Raw genomic sequence first — 21,822 nt, 5'->3', positions numbered from 1 at the left:
AACACATCTTTAAGCTGTTTGCCATCTGGAAAAGCACCAGTCTTAACTCTTAACTAGACATTTGTACTTCAGCATATTTTCCACAGAGTCATAAAACGCATGAGAACTTTGTCCTGTAAACAAGGTGATGGTTAGTCTGAGGAATCCAGTTAAGACATCATCTTCTGGTTTTGAGTCTTTACCTCCCAAGACATGGAAATGCTTGTACCGTCCTCCAGTTTGGGCTTCTGCCTGTGACCTTCCGGCCTCCTGTCCTCAGAATATCCAGGTCCTGGGCTGGAGAGGCTGTGCCCTTGGCTTCTGGCAAATCTCAGGCTCAGACAAAGGGCAGCATAACGGCAGTAATGCACGGCTAGCATTTTCTCTGTGCGGGTGCTGGTCTGAGCAGCTCACACAGAGTGACTCCTCTGATCCCCACCACTCAGTGAGGGAGGTATGGTTGTTTTGCCTCTGTGACAGCTGTAGAAACTGAGGCACAGAGCCATTAAGTCATCGCCACAGTTCCCAGTTACTAAGTGGCAAGTGAGTGGTCAGAGGAAAGAGGGGGGTGTGGGGGGAAAAGGGATCAGAGGAGGAGAGAAAAGAGGTGGCCATGCTGGTGAGAGCTTGAAGGCTCCCAGCTGGGCCCTCAGGGAGGGGGAGGGGGGAGCTGCAGGGGTTCCCCCTCCCCCACACGCCTGTCCTGTGGGAAATAGCAGGATCTGGGTGCCGGCCAGCAGCATGGTGAGTCCCGGGGGCGCTCACATGGCAGGACAGATGTGTACACAGAAGCACTGCAGCCAGGGAGACAGACGCCACGGTCTACGCTCTGGAGGGTGGGAGAGGCTGGGTGCAGAGACCCTCGGCTGAGCTGGCTGCTCCTGAGGATGTAGGCAGGTACCAGGAGTCTGGGGGAAGGGCAAGGTGGAGCTGGCCGCCCACCTTTGGAAGACCTACTGGGAGCTTGGTTTCCTACCATGGGCTTCCAGGCCTGCAGAATCCCAGCTGCCGTCACTGGCCACCACCAGCTGTCCTGCCTGCCTTTATCCCCTGGCCTTGTTCTTGCTCTGCATCCCTCTTGTTCTCCCCTCGCCCACCCCTCCTTTCCCCACCTTGCTGTGCCCGCATTCTGTCCTCCCTTGGCCTTGGCCTTGCCCTTGGCCCTGTCCTGGCCCTCCCGTTCCCTCTCCCCTCCCTGCAACCCCCGGCCCTCACACTCCCCTCACCCTCCCCTGGCCCTGCTGTCACCCTCTCCTAGCCTGGCGGGCCTTCCACCTCTAGCAGTGTCACCTCTCTTCAGCATGTATTCACATGCTCTGGTTGTTTCCAAAATGTGTTTTGCAGCACGTTGTCCAAACCAGAATCCAACCCTGCAACAGGCACTGCGTGTGGTGACCGTGTCCTCACTTCTCTTTTACCTAAAAGAGCCCTGACTGCTAGACATAAACCCAACCTCAGGAGCTGCCTTATGATGCGGTGGGTTCAGGATCCAGTGTTGTCACTGCTCTGGCTCTAGTTACTGCTGTGGTTTGGGTTTGATCCCTGGCCAGGAAACTTCTGCATGTCACAGGAGTGGCAAAAAAAAAAAAAAAAAAATCCTAGCTTCCTATCCCCAGAATGTCCTGCATTCATCCTGCATGGTCTGGCCAGTGCCTCATCTCGTTGTCTTATTTCTCTTGCCTCTTTCTCCTATAACCTGGAATTTAGTTCTAAGGCCTTGATAAATTAAGCATTTCGGACTAGAGTACATTCCAGATGACGTTGTGTCTGACATGTGTCTGACATCAGACGTGTTGTACCTAGATGTCCCTCGTCTCCTACCTTTTTAAAGAGTAGGCTTTCGCTAAGACTCTCTGATGCCCCGGTTTCATGTAAATCCAAATAACATTTGCTGTTTATAGCACCTTTTTTCATGCCTAGTATAAACCAGATTACCTTATATTTGGAAAATCCGTATGTAAAGAATATGTACATATTTCAAATAAAATACATGTAGGGACACATGTTTTAGATATAGTTGCAAACCCTCGAGCAGGGCCTCCTTCCTAAGCTTCTTAGTGTCCCATGTGTGTACACCATGCCCTGTGTATAGGAGAGACCAGTAAAGTTCTCAGTAATGCCGTAGGGATGGGGTGGGGGGAGCTGGTATTGGGGTGTGCATCACCACACCCCAGCTGATTGGGGGAGCGAGGAAGGATGAGGTTGCAGGCAGTTCACAGCCACTCCCTTGGCCCTCCACGGGCTCCAGGCATGTTGGCTCGGTGGTTCAGGCGTGGCTTCTGTTTCAGAGGAGCTGCTGAAGAATGTAGGGCGTAGATTTCACTTACGCCATGAAGTACATTTTCTGTCTACGGCACATGTGTAAGTGAACTTGTTCTTGCAGTATTACACAAGTACAGAAACCCACACAGGTCCTGGGGAGATAGCTCAGTGGATTTTCACAAGGCAAGCACCCCCACCTAACCAGCCCCAGATAAAGCAGCGGAACATCCCAGCCCCAACAGAGCCCTCCGCCTGGCCCTCACAGGCCCTCTCCTCCAGGACAACCACAGTCCCGACCCTAAGTGTCATAGATGGGACGTGGATTTTATGTGGGTGGGATAGCCCTTGCGATTGACCTCTTTCCCTCATTCTCTTTGTGAGACTCATCCACGTTTTTACATGTCATTGCCGATCATTTTTTCTCACTGCTGGATACTATCCCTTGTGTAGGTATATACAGCTTCTCTGTTTACAAGCATATTTTTGTTCTTGTTTTGCCCCATGCAGGAAGCCTCTGCACATGATCTATGGCCTCTGCGTATATCTGGCCCCAAACAGAAGCCATAAGGCCATCTCGCCACAGTCCCCCTGAGATGCCAACCAAAACATGAAGGCAGGGAGAGCAGCCTAGTGGTCAGAACGTGCCCAATCCCCAAAGCTAGGTGCCTAGGCTGCTCAATCGCCCACCCCAGCTGGAGCACAGAGCCTGGCACATCATCATGGTGACAAACTAAAATATCTGTCAGCTGTTGAAAGAGCATAGGGTTTGGAATCAAACAAATTACATTTCAAATCAAGATTGGCCCCTGTATGCACCTGAACATGCACACATGGTTTCACACCAGTAACTTCCTTCCATTTTCCCACCTCTAGGAGGGAACCATAATCCTTGTGGAATTGGGGGGAGGATTCAATGCAAAGCCATCAATGTGCCTGGCAAAGGACCTCGTAGCCGGCAAGCTATGAGCATCAGGGTGTTTCCTCCCAGTCCACTTGGTTAATGGCACTGAACTTGCAGACTGAGCCTCCCAATGAAGTACCACCTTCTCTGGCTTATTAACCACATCCAACAGGGACTGCAGGAGGGAATGCAGGCTGAAAGCAGCAGCGGGGGCTGGAGAAGCGAGAGAAGCAGCCAGCCTGCTCCGCTCTTGATAATGTCACCAGATTAGCTGTGGCGTGATGGAGATCCCGAGTGCGCCATTGTTCAGATCAACTGAATACGTTTGCAGTGGGGTTGTGTGTATGACTTGGAGTCACGACCATGTGGTTGGCACAGGCCACTCCTAGAACCAAGGTGATGCCCCGAGTGCCATGCTGGTGGGAAAAAGGGGGTTCAAGGGGCTGAAGACATCTGTTATCAGTGACCCCAGTGTGGGCGATTTAGACCACCCTCGCTTGTAAAAGAACAGTAACATTTTCCGGTAGACCACCTCTATCGACCTCTTGTCATGGTGTGTACATTTCAGGCTGAACTTGAAAGAGGATGGCACCTAGGGTGAGCCTAAAGGCTAGCTTGCTAGACGGAGGCATCATGTCCCAGAGGCTGCAGAGGAAGAGCCTTGTAGAATTTACCTCCTAGGGGAAATCTCCCCTTCCCACATCCTTCTGGTAGAGCATAAGCTTGGAAAGTTAAGGTGGCCTCCTGCCAAAAGGCCAACATCAAATATTTATACAATGCCAGGGCAAAGAGCTTTCTGTGCACAGTAGGAAAGCATCTTTACTTTAATAAAAAATGCAGTGATAATGGAGTGTTTTCCATAGATAGAGGGCGATTTAACCTTTTTGCACAGGGAACTTCATTCTGAGATAGACCTATTTAATACCAGCTCAGAGCACATGACAGCAAGGCTGAGCCAGAAGGTGATGAAGAGCCGGGCAGTGGACAAGGCCGTCAAGACAAGGGGCTCTTTAAAAGCCCAGCTGTCTGCTCTCTGTGGTTCATTGACTTTTTTGCTGTTACAGATGACCAAATTTTGACAGCCATTCTGAACTTGCTCTGTAGTTAAGTGGGTGAATCAGCACTCTGGATGCAGAAGAGCAGAGCAGTGGGTTGAGAGGCTGGAAGCAGGCACTGAAAGAGGATGGTAAATGAGAACCTGGTTTGTTCCTACTCTGGCGCCTGTAAGCCTGGACCACACCACCCTCCTCCCAGGCTTGCCAGTCAGGACAAAGGAAGGGGGTGCCAAGCAGAGGGTCAGAGAGCAAGTCTGGATGGGCTGCCCTGTCTCCTTCCCCATTGTGGACCTCAACTCTGCTACACAGCACTTATACCATCATGTTAATTTTTTTTTAATGGCTGCAACCTCGGCGTATGTATGTTCCCAGGCTAGGGATTGAATCTGAGCCACAGGTTTTAACTCACGCTGTGGCAATGCTGGATTCTTTATCCCACCACAGTGGGCTGAGGATCAAACCCGCACCTCTGCAGGGACCTGAGCTTCTGCAGTTGGATTCTTAACCCACTGCACCAGAGCAGGAACTCCTCATCATGTTGTTTATGTCATATTGGGCACTTCGATACTTAGAGTGCGTGGTCTGCACTGTTACAAGGGTTTGGACACTTTCCATTCAGGAGAGCTGTGGGTGGAGACTTTGGAATTGGGTATAACATATTTTTGTAGAAGAAACCTGTGCTTTGTTGATATAATACAGAAAGAATCAATGAGTATCTTCTGGTCCCAAGGATCCCCAGGTCAGGACATGGGAAATCTTTGTTCATGGGGGTTCCGTCAGGCATGCCTTCTGTGGGAAGGGGTCTGGTTGGATCTGTGTGACCAAGAACTTTTTTTTTTTAAGGGCCCCACCCGAGGCATATGGCGGTTCCCAGGCGAGGGGTCCAATTGGAGCTACAGCTGCTGGCCTATACCACAGCCACAGCAACGTGGATCTGAGCTACGTCTGTGACCTACACCACAGCTCACAGCAACGCCGGATCCTAACCCACTGAGCGAGGCCAGGGATTGAACCTGCAATCTCATGGTTCCTAGTCGGATTCATTCCTGCTGCACCACAACGGGAACTCCATGTAACCCAGAACTTTAAAAGTGAGCTGGACTGTGGTCTGTGCGTGTCCTGGACCCCAAAATTCTTGCATTGTGATCCAGCCGAAGAGAAGTTCTGTTCTTGCCTGGTCATCTGTGTAAAATGTCTCTTAGAAAGGCATTGAACAAACACTTGGGAAAAACATTTTAGCAGAGCAGTTGAGAGAGGCAAGCTTAGAATTTTTGATTGATAAAAGAATGTCAGTATAGAAAACAAATTTTATTTTATTTTGCTTTTAGGGCTGCACCTGCAGCATATGGAAGTTCCCAGGCTAGGGGTCAAATCAGAGCTGTAGCCACCGGCCTACACCACAGCTCACGGCAATGCCGGATCCTTAACCCTCTGAGCGAGGTCAGGTATCGAACCCACATCTTCATGGATATTCATTGGGTTCATTACCGTTGAGCCTTTATGGGAACTCCCAGAAACAAAAGTTTAAATGGAGCATTGTATTGACCAACTGGCAGAGATCTTGAAATGCACTGTTATCTTATAAGGTAGCAATAATATCAGGATGAGGGAGTGCTTTAGGAATTCACCTCACAGTTGAGTTTTGTTGAGCTGGTCAGTCCCCTCTATCATCCTGGAATAATGAGGAATATTCCCAGGCTAAGCACACTGGTCATGTTTCTTAAATTTTGGTTGGGCATCGTATCAGTCAGCTGTTGCCATAATCATTCTGTATAACAAACCACTCCAGAGCTCATCGGCTTAAAGCAGTAATAATTTATCCTCTCCTCTTTGCAAATTGGCTGGAGCAGGTTCACAAAGGCAGCTGGGCCCAATCTCAGGTCTGAGTCAGCTGGTCTCGGCTAAACACACCTGGGCAGCTCTGTTCCAACAGGCTAGCTAGGGCATGTCCTCTCAAAGTGGTGGCAGAAGTGTGAGGTCAAGTTCATTCACACCAGTGCTTTGCAAGCCCCTGCTTGCATCAACCTGTTAAGACCCCACTGGCCAATCAAATCACTTGGAGAAGCCCCTGGTTGACTGGTCTCTCCAGCAGCCATCTTAGACTTTACTTTCTTCTCATGGTTCTACTGCTTGTCTGGTCCTTGGTGGCTCCTCTTTCACTCTGCCTTTCTATTCAAACTGTGTCCTCTATCTTGAACTCTCAAATCCTGCAAATCCACATGGCTTGCTTGCAATTAGTTCATATTTTCACTCAAAATGGGGGGACCTACCCTGACCGCTTCTTTCCAAAGAAGCCAGACCATTGCCTCTACCTCCACGCTCCCCCTCTTAGCCCACTTTGTATCTGTATAGCATTTATCCCCTTGGGCATTATAGTATCATCCACCTCCCCCACTGCAGGGGAAGCTTCATGGGGGCAGGTGCTTCATTTGTCACCAGTGACCACAGGAGTACTTGGCGTATAGTAGGTGCTCAGAATAGACTGAAAGGGGTAGGATTTCTGAGTCAAAGAGGAAGGACTGTTTTGCTGGCTTTTGAGACACTGTTAAGTTGTTGTCTGGAAAGGCCGGGCCATGAAAATTCTCTTCAGCACTGTAAACTTTTTATAGATAATACAGAGTGTTAGGCTTAGCCATTTATTTGTTATTTATTTTTGTTGTTGCAAATAATTTTCTCATTCTGCTGGCTGTTTGATTCTGGTCATGAGGTCTGTTGGAAGGCAGAAGCTGAAAGTTGCTGTCTGTTTGCATCTGTCTGTCTTTTCCTTTGAAACTTCTGAAAAGTGCTAGTGGTTCCTGAAATCCAGGGTTATGCAGGGAACTTTCTGAATTTGTCTCCCTTCCCTTCCTGATGAAGAAAAGATCATACTGTTGTGTGAATTGTCTTTTTGAAATCAAAATAGTGTCTCCCTAAACATATTTTTATGTTTATTGCCATAATGAAACACCACAGTTGGGGTGGCCTGAACAGTAGATACTAATTTTCTCCTGGATCAGGAGGCTGGACATCCATGATCAGGGGGCTGGGAAATTTGGTTTCTGGTGAGGCCTCGCTTCCTGACTTGCAGACAGCCACCTTCTCTGTGTCCTATCATATGGTCTTTCCTCTGTGCAAGGCTGGGGGTGGGATGGGTGGTGTTCTGGTGTCCCTTCCTCTTCTCCTGTTGGACTAGGGCCCACCCTTATGACCTCATCGAACCTTAATTACCCACCCCAAAGGCCCTATCACCAAATAGGAGGTCAGAGCTTCAACTAGGAATTGTGGTAGGGGGTGAGGATGTGGTTTAGTTCAGAACAGCAATTTGTAGGTCACAATCTAGGGACCAGGAGGAATTCTCTGTCCACAGTCCTCTTTCACAGATAGGAAGCCAAGACCCTGGAAGTTTCTCTCGATTTTTGGAGAGAGCCTGGGCCCAAACCACCTGCTTCTGGGTCTATGCCTCGGTTCCACTGTCCCTTATCTAAGTGAATCTAAGGTGTTTAGAGCTGATAACCCCCAAAACACACCTCCTTGAAAGTCTTCTGCAGAGGCCCTGAAGGACCCTGTTGTATTTTTCTTGACACCCTCGTTGCCTGAGACAGCTCCGAATCATACTGTGTGTGTGACAGAGATGTGTTGAATCGTGCAGAACTCAGAATTTTACCATTGACTAGAGCAGTGCCCAGGAAAACATTTTCAGTAGTAAATGACTTGGAAAAACTCCCCCTTTCCTCCAACTTTCACTTCCTGACAAGAGCTGCCCAAAGTGTGACTACAGCCCCCACGTCACACAAACACCCAGGAACGAGTGCCTGGACGGCGTCTGCAAGCCCAGATCTGCTGTGTTACATCTATCCCCCCTTCGAAGTAATTTCTCCCACCTCAATAGAGTCTTCTAAAACCTGTCTCTAAATGACTGCGTTTTCCCCTGAATAAGTTCTCCCCAGTACATCCTGATGCCGGAGCGTGAAAAGGAAGGTAAAGGCGTGAAATCAAATGGTGATTGCTAACAATGAAATTTAGGCTCATAAAATCAAGGATATTATTCAAAACTGTGAGGTAAATTAGTCTCATTCATTCTGATGGGGCTAGACTCTATGGCTGTGTGTGCCTTCTTTAATTAACATGCTGAAAAGATGTTCTGATTGGGATTATTAATGAATGCAGTGAAAATTCTTGCTGCTTGTAAGGCTTCTGCCACAGACGGTTTACAGACACCCCCCCCCCCCCCGCCTGCCTTTTCTTTTTCCGCAGATTCCTTACACGGCTTGACAGATGGAGTATTCATCTTTGAAGCTGTTTCCACAGAAGATAGCAAAACCACGCAGGGCTACGATGCTATTGTTGTCGAACAATGGACGGTTCTGGACGTGAGTATGGGATTGGCAGCGGGGCTTTTCTTGTCTGGACAGTGATTGTTTTATCCGCTTGCTCCTCAGAATGTGGCTGCTGCTGGATGTGGCTTTCCTCTGAACAGCAGTTGGACCTCCGTAGACCCTATGAGGACCCCTTTAGTCCTTGGGTGCCGCTCCTGTGCCACCCTCCACCGTTGGGGGATGGGCCCTGCTTTTTCCCTTTCTGTAGAGAAAACAGACCATGTGTGTGCCAGACCATTGGATAGAGAGATTCTTCCTTCAGGAATTTGAAGGCTCTAAGGGGCAGCAGTGAGGCAAACACAGTCTGTGGCCTCAGTAATAATCAGAGCAACGTTGTTATCGGAGCTCAACGCTGTGACTCCCCTGTCGGGTATCCTTAGAAGGGATCTATAAGCACCTGCGCTTTTAACCATCATAATAAGTCCGCGAGTGAGTACCGTGATTGCCCCCATTTTACAGATGAGGAAACTGAGCCACGGAGAGGTTAGGTCCTTGGCCCATCAAGTGCTGAAGGATGTCTTTGGGAAATGTTCAGCCACGAGGCCACCAAAGGGCTACGGGCAGGGGAATTCCTCAAACTATGTTATGTTCCCCTGGGTTTGGGGAAAGGCCAATGAGGTTTGCTGGTGTGTGTTGAAAGGCATTTCTCCAGCTGTGGAAACATGGGCTTCTTAAGACCATTCTCCTGTCCACCCGACATCTGGGATGTTTAAAGGTAGGGGACTGATTTCTGAGTGCTCGCGAGTTGGCCCTGGAAGGACACAGGGTTGGCATTGCTCTGAGGGGCGCTGCCAGCCCCAGCTCTCTGTGCCAGAGGGAGGCAGCCCTTTGTGAAGCATGTGGGGCGCTGGGACCTGCTGCACCCTTGCGCCCTTTGGAACTGCAGCCTGCGGTCAGTCCCTCGCCTGGAGCTGGGGTGGGCGCCCCATAGGCACCATTGCTCAGCGTTTAAGCCTGCAAGCCGTTCCTGAGCAGGCCTGAGGTGGGGAGCAGGGCTGCTGGGGGCAGCCGTCATCTGAGCAGCGATGGAAAATAGCTGCCTATGAATGTGACCCAACAGAGGACACAGAAAAACTGTAATAATCAGAAACGGGAATTCCAAAATCATTGTATCTGGGGCCAGTTAGGTCAGGAGTCGGGAGTCCCATGGGCAGAGGTAGTGAGGAAAGTGAGGGAGCAGGCGATGAGCTGGTTTGCTGTCAGGCTCCTCTAGTCATTCCCACCCAACCTTGGTCCCAGGGGGCTTCTGTGCCCCTAACTGGAAATGGGCTACAAAGGAAGTGACGCTCTGTCTAAAATGCATAGTCCAGCACAGACACAGAGAACAAGGGGCTACCAAGGGGGAGCCGGGAGGGAGAGGGGAGGACTAGGAGTTTGGGGTTAGTAGATGTAAACTATTACATTTAATGGATAAGCAATGAGGTCTTACTGTATAGCACAGGGAACTCTATCCAACCTCCTGGGATAAACCATAATGGAAAGCAATATTGTTTTTTAAAAAAATATATAGTTATATATACATGTAGAAGCAAGGCACTTTGTGATACAGCAGAAATTAGCATAACATTGTAAATCAACTATAATTTAAAAACTAGGAGTTCCCGTTGTGGTTCAGAGGGGTAAGAACCTGACATAGTGTCTGTGAGGATGTGGGTTCAATCCCTGGCCTCTCTCAGTGGGTTAAGGATCCAGCATTGCCATGGCTGTGATGTAGGCCTGCAGCTGCAGCTCCAATTGGCTCCCTAGCCTGGGAACTTCCACATGCCACAGGTGCAGCCCTAAAAAGAAAAAAAAAAAAAGAAAAGATGAAATAAAATAAAATGCAGAGTCCAGTGTGGGCAGGTTATGTCCCCCCGGGGGACCCTCAACTTGCTCAACTCTAAGATGAGGGGCAGTCTGTCACCCAGCCCATGCCTGTCACCTGCCCACCGTGTGTGGTGGATGAAGGCTCCAGGTGGTAGGGAAATAGGAGATAACGGGCAGCAGGCTGAGTGTCTGAGGGGCCCCATCTAGACAAGCCTGTGCTGGCTGCCGTGTGCCCATGGTTTGCTCTGTGACACAGAGCTGTGTCAGCAGGTGATGCATGGCTACACCAGAAACATGCGCGTGTTTTCATACATGTGACGGGCAGGCCACGGGGACGTGTGTAAAATCCCTTGCTGTTGACATGTTAAAATGGCTGTTAAAGGTGAGCTTTGTGGTTTCCTCAAGATGATGACACTGATCCAGAGTCATCTGCAAAAGAGGTTCTCAAAGCGTGGTTCCAGGACCAGCAGCAGCAGCATGACCTGGGAGGTTGTTAGAAATGCAGATTCTTGGGCCCCGCTCTGGACCTTCTGAATGGGGAGCCCTGCAGGAGGGCCCAGCCAACTGGGTTTTAACAAGCTCTCTCGGGGATTCTAAAGCTCACTCCAGTTTAAGAATCAGTGTCTGAAAGGGTAGTTTAGACACCACTTTCACCAGCTGTTGGTGGTCATGTGATATTCTGGATGGATTTGTCTTTCTTCAGCCTTTGAAATACTGAACTTCTAAAACGTGACCTTGGTGGGTAACTGGAATGAATATTGACTGTGTAAAATGTCTGTGGAAAGACTTCCTGTTGTGATGCAGTGGAAACGAATCCTACTAGTACCCATGAGGATGCAGGTTCAATTCCTGGCCTCACTTAGTGGGTCGTGGATCTGGTGTTGCTGTGGCTATGGTGGGTCAGCAGCTGCAGCTCTGATTCAACTCAGCCTGGGAACTTCCTTAGGCTGCAGGTGCTGCCCTAAAAAGACCAAAAAAAAAAAAAAAAGTCAATGTAAGGGAGTTATGGTTACAAACTAAAGTAAGGACATGGTTGTCTTATTAATTACAGAAGAGGTGAATTTTACAGGTTAGATATTAGATCAGGAAGGATTAACGTTCATTCAGAAACTTTTCCTGGATATGCAAATTGGTGTCCATTAGGTTTATTTGCCAATTTTATTTCTTCCACTGATGTTTGACCCCTTCTTTTTGTGTGTTCATCAATTTGGTGATGTCAGTTTTGGGTCCTCCTTCACGCAGACACACGCTTTGGGAAGGCTTTGGCTTTTCCCCTGGAGTCTTGGGACATGAAATAGATTTTTCAAGACCTGTGATGGTACAGCAGTATTTATCACAACCTTCTGATATTGAACTTTTATTGAACTATACGTCAATAAAACTTTTTGAAAAATGCAAAAAAAAAAAAAAAAGGCTTGTGATGGGCCCAGTGTTGTACATTGGTCCACACAGCCAATTCTCTGCATCTCTTCGAAACTCCATGTTCAGTGACAGATTCAGCCAGATTGGGAGCTTGAAATTGGCCATGGTGTGAGTATTAGACCGTTAAATTGGAAAGTGCTAGAAATTAGGGGGTTTTCCCCTGGAGAAAGTTGTAAGCAGTTGTTGGCACACCACTGGATGGGCCTTTATTTCATTGCATTTCAACACTGTGATGACAGGTGTAGCTGGCATCCAGCTGGGCAAAAACAGATTTCCTTTTCTTTTCTTTTCTTTACTTTTTTTCTTTTTCTTTTCTTTTCTTTTTTCTTTTTCTTTCTTTCTTTCTTTCTCTCTCTCTCTCTTTCTTTCTCTCTCTCCCCCTTTCTTTCTTTCTTTTTGAAGTATAGTTGATTTACAATGTTGTATTAGTTTCAAGTGTACAACAAAGTGATTCAGTGATACAAATATATATGTATTGATATATGTTCTTTTTAAGATTCTTTTCCATTTCAAGTTATTACAAGATAGTGAATATAGATCCCTGTGCTATGCTGTAGGACTTTGTTGTTTATCTATTTTATAGAGAGAGGTGTGTATCTGTTAATCCCAAACTCCTAATTTATCCCTTCCCCCTTTGGTAACCATAAATTTGTGTTCTATGTCTGTGAGTCTGTTTCCATTTTATAAATAGTTCATTTGTATCATTTTTTCAGATTCCACATGTAAATGATATTTTTCTTTCTCTGTCTGATTTACGTCACTTAAGTGTGATAATCTCTAGATCCACCCATGTTGCCCCAAATGGAATTATTTCATTCTTTTTAATGGCTGAGTAATATTCCATTGTATATATGTACCACTTGTTCTTTATCCATTGTCTGTTGATGGACATTTAGGTTGCTTCCATGTCTTGGCTGTTGTGAATAGTGCTGCAGTGAATATAAAAGTGCATGTATCTTTTTGAATTAGAGTTTTGTCTGGATATATGTCTAGGTGTGGGATTACTTGATCAGATGGTAATTCTATTTTTAGTTATTTTCAGGAACCTCCATACTATTATCCATAGTGGCTGCACCAGTTTACATTCCCACTAAGAGGGCAGAAACAGATTTTCTTCATTTTCATATAGCGATGGTGTTGATATTGTTCCTCGATTTTCCCCATGCAAGTCTTCAGACTTGCTCTTCCTTCTGGCATTTTTTTTGGAGCATCCTCAGATTTCCCACAGGGAAAGGAGAACTTGCAAATGGTGTAGGCAACCTTCATAGGTCACCTCCTCCAGGAAGCCTTTCAGCCTGTCTCTGAAAGCGGGTTTCTTTGTTTTCTCATAATTCTCTCTACTTAAGCCTATTAGGGCTCCTCTGATACTCATTATTATTTATTTATCTTCTTGCCTCCCTCCACTGTTTCACTATTTCTCAGCCTAGGAATGTTTATCTTTGTTTCCCAAGGCAACAGTAAATGCTTCATGAATTGGGTTTTTGGTTCAGCCCAGGGATAAGTCAGCATGTCGCAAGGTTGAGCTTGTATCAGAATCACTTGAAGAGCTTTTTAAAACACAGATGTCCAGGCTTTCCCCCAGAGTTTCCTATCAGCCTGCTGTGAGAATCTCTGCCCTAGAGGAACCACGTGGATGCAGCCATACCAGCACCGCCCATGGGGTCCAGTCTGGGGTGGGCTTGCCATGACTCAGCAGTGGCAAGAGGCTGTCAGACCCCAACTCCAGCCCACAGATGGCTCCTCCTCTGCACGTCCCTCGGGGTGTCCGTCTCCCTCGCCTCTGTCCTCGAGACCTGGCCTCTTCCTCTCTACCCCGCTCTCTTGGCCCCCAGAGAAGGTCTTTCTTGTTCAAGCCCTGGGTAGGTTCAAGCCCTGTTCAAGCCTCTTGGCCTGTAGCTGACCCTGCTTTTCTGGCAGCCACTGTCCTTCTGCAGCCTCCCAGGGCTCTGACCACAAAATACCTCTGACCAGCTCTTTTCCCAGAATGGGAATGGACTGGTCCTGTTCCTGCCTCCTTCCTCCCATGCACTTTAATATCCTCAGCTCTGGGTGCAGCTGTGCCATTCTAATTTCACAACGTCTTCCTGGCTTCCCTCTCTCCACACCCATGCACACATGCATAGACACACACACACACACGCACACACTTTCACAGGAAAACCTACCTGGGTCTTCACAGCTCAGCAGATGGTATGTTGGAAAGAGAATGTGGAGTCTAGCATCCGGCCTTGGTGGGGTCTCCTGCTCTCTTACTTCTAGCTGACCGAGGATGTGTGAAAGAAACCACCCCCTCTTTGCTTTTCCATTTTTCAGTGGTACAAATGGGGATGTGAGTAACAACTTCTGAAAGCCGAGAAGAATTTAAAAAGATGATGTATTAAGAAGTTGTGAATTTAGGAGTTCCCGTCGTGGCGCAGTGGTTAACGAATCCGACTAGGAACCATGAGGTTGCGGGTTCGGTCCCTGCCCTTGCTCAGTGGGTTAACGATCCGGCGTTGCCGTGAGCTGTGGTGTAGGTTGCAGACTCGGCTCGGATCCCGCGTTGCTGTGGCTCTGGCGTAGGCCGGTGGCTGCAGCTCCGATTCAACCCCTGGCCTGGGAACCTCCATATGCCGCGGGAGCGGCCCAAGAAATAGCAACAACAACAACAACAACAACAAACAACAAAAGGCAAAAAAAAAAAAAGTTGTGAATTTAGCACTTGGCATATAGTGCGTAAATACTACCCCCTTTTATTGGTCACCTGAGATCATCCATTAGAGAGATGCTATATGCCTTCTGCCTTGATCTTGGGAACATGTGGAGTCGAATGCATACAATTGCCTTTTTCTCAGTTGGAAACTTAGGGCCTAAAATAAAAACTTGTGAATGAGATGAACGTCCACCCACAGGGCGTTTGTAACAGGTATTTTGTTTACATTCTTTGAGTTTACAATCTAGAGTGTGAGCCGAAAGAGTAATTCTTTGAAAGTAAAGAGGGAAGCTGTAGAGACCTGATTGGTAGAGCATAAGAGACAGAGAAGCAGAGACAGCACCCATCATCTGTCTGTCTGCACATCATCAGCCTGGCTGCCCATCAGAGTTGGTGAACACTGTCAGGAGCTCCAAGAGCCGTAGAGCCTTCTCCACCCTCATCCTCTTCCCTGGGCATCTCCCAGCTCCAGGGCTTCTTGTGAAATTTGCCACCAGAATGGAACATATGACAGTATTAAAAAGCATTTTGAGCTGATGTGGTTGGTTGTGGGAGCCAGGGAGTTCATCAGAAAAGTCAGTTAAAAAGAACCAAAGAAAGTCATATTCATATCTTACATGTTATTTAAATATAAAATACGTAAATACACATCCACCAGCCAATCTGAGTTTGGGGACTGCTAATTGGAATCCAGCTTCATCCTTCTGTTATAAACCGCAATTGCCAGTGGCCTGCGACAGTGCCTTCAAAGTATAACAAAGGGATCTGACTGAAGAACCCTTCTGTCGTTGTGGTTTTTTTTCCTGATCTTTTCCAGCAAACCCCACCACCACCACGTCTCCACAATGGCAATAGTTGCTCACCTTTGTCAAGTCTCTTTAAAGTATTCTACCTAGTTTTCCTAGAAACATCTTTTGCACTTCTTATCCTTTTAAATAATTTAAATGAAGACATGCAACTGTGGTCGTGGATGTAACTGACCTGAACAGGTGTGGGAACATAGAAGACTCACTCTTTTTTTCCTTTTTCCTTTTTTTTTTTTTTTGTCCTTTTAGGGCAGCACCTGCAGCATATGGAAGTTCTCAGGCTAGGGGTCGAATCAGAACTGTAGCTGCCACCTAAGCCACGGCTCAAGACCATGCTGGATCCTTAACCCACCAAGTGAGGCCAGGGATCAAACCCGTGTCCTCATGGGTACTAGTCAGGTTGGTTACCACTGAGCCACAACGGGAGCTCCAAGACTCATTTTTGATGTGTTCGCCTGCACAGCATCCTGGGATCCAAAGGGCACAGGCCTTGTGCTGAGCAGCCTGCTCTACTTGTGAGGACCTGGTTTCCCTACAGCTGGACCTGGGCTTCTGCTAGTGCAGCTGGAGGTAAATGGGCCTTGGGGGCACCCATTACAGCCTCTGAATCCCCCTAGGCTTTGTCCCATGAGGGGCACTGTCATCAGGTGCTGCCTCCATCCTCTGCCTGTGTGTTGTTCAGTCTGCCGTTGAACTGACTTCCACGTCCTCTCCTCCCATTAGTTTCGCCCATGTCTCCAGCCTGCTGAGACATTTGTGATCACAGTGGTTTTCTCCTCCCAGCCTTGGCCTCCCTGTGCATTTTCTGTGTAGGGTTTCTTCTGTCTGATGTCGTGTCGTGACGCTTTGGCATCCTGTGAGCATCTCCCCTCCAAATCCTGATGTGGTCCCGTTCCCCTCCGCAGAGGTTTCAGATGCCCCTATCTTTTCACCCAGTAGTCACCGTCTTGTCTACAAGGAACAGCGAGAAGCTTGGTAAGAGGCACCTCCGTAGTCGGAATCTACTCAGGGGCACACTCCACACCCCAACCCGGTCCAGCCACATGGTCCTCCCCCTTGTTCTGCATGGGCTTCTGCAGCTTTCTAGGAATCAGCCTTCTGTTTCCAGAAGGCTCCCAACCATCTCTGTAATGGATCACAATGGGATTTGCCAGGGAGGAACGTCCATAGCTTCAATCGCTAAAACTTACTACCTTCTGCTCCAGTAAGGGAGCCAATATTTATTCTTTTTAAACCATCTGGCCTTTTTCTTTTTTTCTTCATTGCCACTCTTTCTCCAAGATAATTATTTTGGTTCTGAGATCAGAGCCTTTAGTGCCAAAGAGAGCAGGTCTCGGCCTTTCTCCGGTGATATAAAAGGTTTTCCCATGAATAATCACTGTCCTGAAAGGACCAGGCCTTCCCTCCAGGGGGGGCGGGGGGGTAACTCCACTCCTGACCCAGAGCAGATCCAGCTCAGGTAAGTCTGGAGTGGCGGGAACGACCCGGGTTCTGCTCTCAGAGCTTTTGCTTTGATCAAGTTCCTTGTGTCCAGCTCAGCTTTGATAGCAAGGGTACTTATCACCTTTTCCTTAATATGAAATTCTTCTAGGCTTGATGATTTTAAATTCATCATTGAAAAATTTGAAGTTTGGGAGTTCCGGTCGTGGCTCTGTGGTTAACAACCCTGACTAGCATCCATGAGGACACGGGTTCGATCCCTGGCCTCACTCAGTGTGTTAGGGATCTGGCGTTGCCATGAGCTGTGGTGTAGGTTGTGGACGCGGCTTGTATCCTGTGTTGCTGTGGCTCTGGCGTAGGCTGGCAACTACAGCTCCGATCCGACCCCTGACCTGGGAACTTACATATGCCACAGGTGCAGCCTTAAAAGAAAAAAATATATATATGAAGTTTGCTTTGGAAGGCAGGTTGCCAACCTCTCTGAAAATTTTTCAGTGCTCACCCCTACCACGACCCAGCAAGTCCAGACCTCATGTTTATCTCCTCCAGAGAAACAGGGGTATTGTTCACAAGAAGGCAGATAGATAGAGGATGTGGTTTCAGCATCATTAGGAAAAGGGGAACAAGGTGCATGGCCATCCAGAGGGGAATGGTGAAATAACAGATGTGTGGTTGTTCAGCACCTGGCAGCATAGAAGGAGCTCCAGCAAATGTTAAGTGAAAAAACAAATTGTAGATTAACTGTGAGGGTTAGTGTTATGGGTCATCCTGGTATGGTATGGTTATGGTACCCGGTTGTTTAGTCAAACACCAGAAGTTGCAGTAAAGGCATTTTTCGGTGTGATTAACATTCAAATCAGTAGACTTTGAGTGAAATAGATGACTGGTCCTCCATAATGTGAGCGGGCCTCATCCAGTCAGTCAAGGACCTCAAGAGAGGGCCTGCCCTGCACACTTTGGACTTGCCAGCCCCACAGTGGCATGAACCAGTTCCTCTAAATCAATCTATTGTCTCTCTTTATATATGTATAAAATATATGTATGTATGTATGTGTATGTCTGCATATATTTTTATATATTTATTTATATTGTTATATATTTTATATATACATATAGATATAAATAAATCTCATGTATAAAAATATCTATATAAATAAAACCTTATAGATAAATATATATGCAAATAAATCTCATATATAAAAATTTCTCTATATAAATAAATCACATGTATAAAAATCTCTATATAAATAAATCTCATAGATAAATTATGCAAATAAATCTCATATATATAAACTTCACACAAATAAATCTCATATATATGTCTCTATATTGTCTTGTATATATGTTTCTCTCTACATATAAATAAATCCCTGTATATAACTCTATATAAATAAATCCTCATATATATAAAAGTTCTCTATAAATGTCTCATATATGTAAATATCTCTCTATATAAATAAATCTCAAATATAAAAATCTGTAAATTTCATATATCTAAATTTATATATAAGTAATCTCATATATAAAAATCTATATGTCTATATATATAAAAACCTCATATATATGTAAATCTCTATATAAATAAATCTTTTATATATATAAATGGCTACCTCTCTCTGTTTTGTATATATATGTATATATGTACTTATATGTATATGCATGTATATATATATCTTCATTTATTGGTTCTGTTACCCAGGAGAATCCTGACTAATATGGAAATACATCAGTGTAATGCCATTAATGGGAAAAAAAAATCTTCACAAAATAAGATGATGTATATTCTGTGGAAATATGTAAATGCAGGAAAAGGCCTGGAAGGGCAGCCGTCAAGCTGATGGCTGTGGTTACCGTATGACTTGGAATGGGAGAGGGTAGGCAGTTTTGTCTGTAACATTTTCATTATTACATAGAGAAATATTCATTTTGCTAGAGTAATTAAGAATTAGATTTTAGGAGTTCCCATTGTGGCTCGGGGCGAAGAACTCTACATAGTGTCCGTGAGAATGCAGGTTCGATCCCTGGCCCCACCCAGTGGGTTAAGGATCCAGCATTGCTGTGGCTGTGGTGTAAGCCAGCAGCTGCAGCTCTGATTTGACCCCTAGCCTGGGAGCTTCCACATGCCACAGGTGTGGCCCTAAAAAGAAAAAAAAGTTACGTTTTAGTAGGTAAGCTGGTTATGTCTCCTTCATAGCCTTTCTTCTCTTAGGCTTCAGACATACTTATTTTCTCTTATGGAAAAGGAAGTAAAATAAGAGTTGAATAATTCCGCTTTCTGTTGTCTTCCGTATATTCTTTTCTTGTACAGCTTCTTGTTTTGAACGTAATTTTTTATTGAAGTATAGTGGATTTACAGTGTTTCAGGTGTATAGCAAAGGGATTCAGTTATACACACTCACACACACTTTTTTAGTCTTTTACATTATAAGTTATTACAAGATGTTGAGTATAGTTCCCTGTGCTACACAGTAGGACCTTCTTGGTTATCTATTTTTTGTAAAGTAATTTGCGTCTGCTAATCCCAAATTCCTAATTTACCCTCCCCGACCCTTTCCCCTTTAGTAACCATAAATTTGTTTTCTATGTCTGCAAGTCTTTCTGTTTTGGAAATAAGCTCATTTGTATCTTTTTTTTTTTTTTAGATTCCACATATAAGTGGTATCATATGATATTTGTCTTTCTCTTTCTGACATGCTTCACTCAGTAAGATAATCTCTAGGTGCATCCATGTTGCTGCAAATGGCATAATTCTTTTTTATGGCTGAGTAGTATTCCAATGGATATGTATGTATGTGTATATATATATGTGTATGTGCCACACATATATGCCATATCTTCTTTATCCATTCATCTGTCAGTGGACACTTATGTTGCTTCCATGTCTTGGCTGTTGTAAATAGTGTTGCAATGAACGTTGAGATCGAACATAACATTAAAAAGTCTGTGTATGTGTGCATGTGTATGTTGTCAAGTACACCTAATCTCATTGGAGACTTAACCTTCTCCTTTTTTTGGCTTTGCCTCACTTCTGTCACCATCCCTGGGAGGTCAGGTACCTCCCTTCTGCCCTAATAAATCCACACCCATCCATTTCTGCAGACTCATTCATTTCCTTGGTGGCCTCCAGCTTTTGCTCCAGAGTAACACTTCCACCTGGAGTCAGCTTGCTGCTAGCCAGGGGGCCGTATTGAACTTGCCTAAACCTTTGAAATCCTTCTTGTCTCTAGAAAGGGCCGCTTTGGCCACTAGGAACTTGGTGAAGGACAGTTTAGGTTTTACAATCTGTGTTTGCCGGGTAAGTTATTACTCTTTCCTGAATGTTGGAAATTGTATTTTAAAACTGTAACTTAAAAAGCTACTCTCAGGTCATTGAGAACTGATTCCTTCCTTCCTTCCTTCCTCCCTCCCTTCCTTCCTTCCTTCCTTCCTTTGTATTTTTAGGGCTACACCCAGGGCATATGGAGGTTCCCAGGCTAGGGACTGAATTGGAGCTGCAGCTGCTTGCCTACAACACAGCCACAGCCACGCCAGATCTGAGCCTCGTCTGTGACCTACATGGCAGCTCACGGCAATGCCAGATCCTTAACCCACTGAGCAAGGCCAGAAATTGAACCCACATTCTCATGGATACTAGCTGGGTCCTTAACCTGCCAAGCCACAAGGTGAACTCCCAAGACCTGATTTCAGATCTGACTCTGACCCTGTGCTGGGGTGGTGGAGCCCTGGATATCTGTGTGACCCTCTTTCATCCTCTTCAGTCAGAATTTTCCCTCTGCCTCCTCCTTGGCATCCGCCACGTGGCGAGGGGGTCATGAATGTCATGTGGATTGTAGCAATGACAGGACACAGAGGTGACAGGGGTCTGGATCAAAGCCAGCTCTCCGGCTTGTCCAAGAGGTGGCTGGCACTCAGTGGCAGATTGCATAAGAGTAAAAATAATTGAAGGTGAAGGGGATTCCTGGTTACAAAACAGAGAGCACTCAGGGAATGGGAAATCCCAGAGCGTCCCAGTGAGTGACCTGTTTCTTTGCCGCCTTGCGATAAGAACACCAAGCTCCACTCCCCACCCCCAGGAGGGAAGAAGACGTCCTGCAAAATAGGAAGCAAGGTGTTCAGCACGGAGTGGTGTCTTGCTGACAAGAGGTGCCCTGGGAAAGAGCAAAGACTGACCAAGGCCCCCTGCATACAGTGGGCTCTGGTGGGGTACAGATGTGGGTGAGCCATTCGGAAGAGGGCTTCCTGCTAGTGGGAAGGGCAAGAGGAGAAGCAGCACAGAGGAGAAAGCCCATCCATTCATTTTCTTCACAATTAGAAGACGTAGTGCATGGTGTCGGTGTTCTAGACCTTAGATGCTTTTTACCAATGTGCTTTCACTTCCTGTGTGTCTTTGCTGATGCCTACCCCCTGGGCTGCAGAGCCTGGCGCTTGGATGTGGGGGAGCCAGAAGTGCCCAGAGGTTTAGATGCCCCCCGGGGGGGGGGTCTTTGTCCATCACCGGAGGGTGGGGCTCTGGGAGCCTGGCTCCCTTGTCTCAGCTGGAGACACCCCTGAGTATAACCTACCCTCCAGAGCTTCCCACAGGTGAGGCTGAGCTGCAGTTCAGGGGCTGTTGCATTAACCTTTGTCCTTGCTTGACGGCTTCTGCTTTTTGTCCAGCTTCCCTTCCCCCTCACTAGGAGCCCTGCCTGCATAAGTTACTCACATGCAAATCCTCAGCATCTGCACCTGAAGAGTCTGGCCTAAGATAGAACATGTCTTTTTAAAAATGCCATCTTTTAAAAAAGATGATAATGAGAATTGTGGTGCAAATTGAGATAAAACATTATTGTGAGTTTCCTAATCGTTTGAAGCAAAATTCTCATAGTCCAAAAGTATATACATTTGAAAAATGAACCTTTCTCCCACTTCTGGCCATCCGTTCTCCAGTTCCCCTTCCCAGAGGCAGCTCCTCCCAGAGGTACACAGAGGTGGGTATGCACAGACACGTGTGTTACAAGCCCCCCCCCCCGCCCCCGCAAAGGTGTCGGGTTCTAAGCCCTGAAACATGTAAATGTTACCTTATTTGGAAAAAGGATCTTCGCAGATGTGATTAAAGTAAGGCCCC

General features: G+C 46.6%; 1 protein-coding gene across 6 annotated transcripts in view; it reads left to right on the top strand.

Annotated features, from left to right (window-relative positions):
• RFTN1 (raftlin, lipid raft linker 1) overlaps positions 1–21,822 on the top strand; it is a 220,885-nt gene that overhangs the window by 163,478 nt on the left and 35,585 nt on the right. For all 6 annotated transcript variants that reach the window (XR_014825061.1, XR_014825062.1, XR_014825065.1 and 3 more), the window contains exon 7: positions 8,431–8,546. Coding sequence is in view for 1 of the 6 variants with exons in the window: in XM_021071357.2 (XP_020927016.2) it covers positions 8,431–8,546 (116 nt within the window). In the remaining 5 variants the exon portion in view is untranslated. The remainder of the gene's footprint in view (positions 1–8,430; positions 8,547–21,822) is intronic.

The sequence above is a fragment of the Sus scrofa genome, chromosome 13, assembly GCF_054392235.1.
Source record: "Sus scrofa isolate SSC_HxYL_T2T_F1_AM1 chromosome 13, Sscrofa_HxYL_maternal_Yorkshire_Landrace_v2.0, whole genome shotgun sequence".
Classification (NCBI taxonomy): Eukaryota; Metazoa; Chordata; class Mammalia; order Artiodactyla; family Suidae; genus Sus; species Sus scrofa.
The sequence above is the reverse complement of the archived record's forward strand: the minus strand, read 5'-3'. Positions and strand labels throughout refer to the sequence as shown.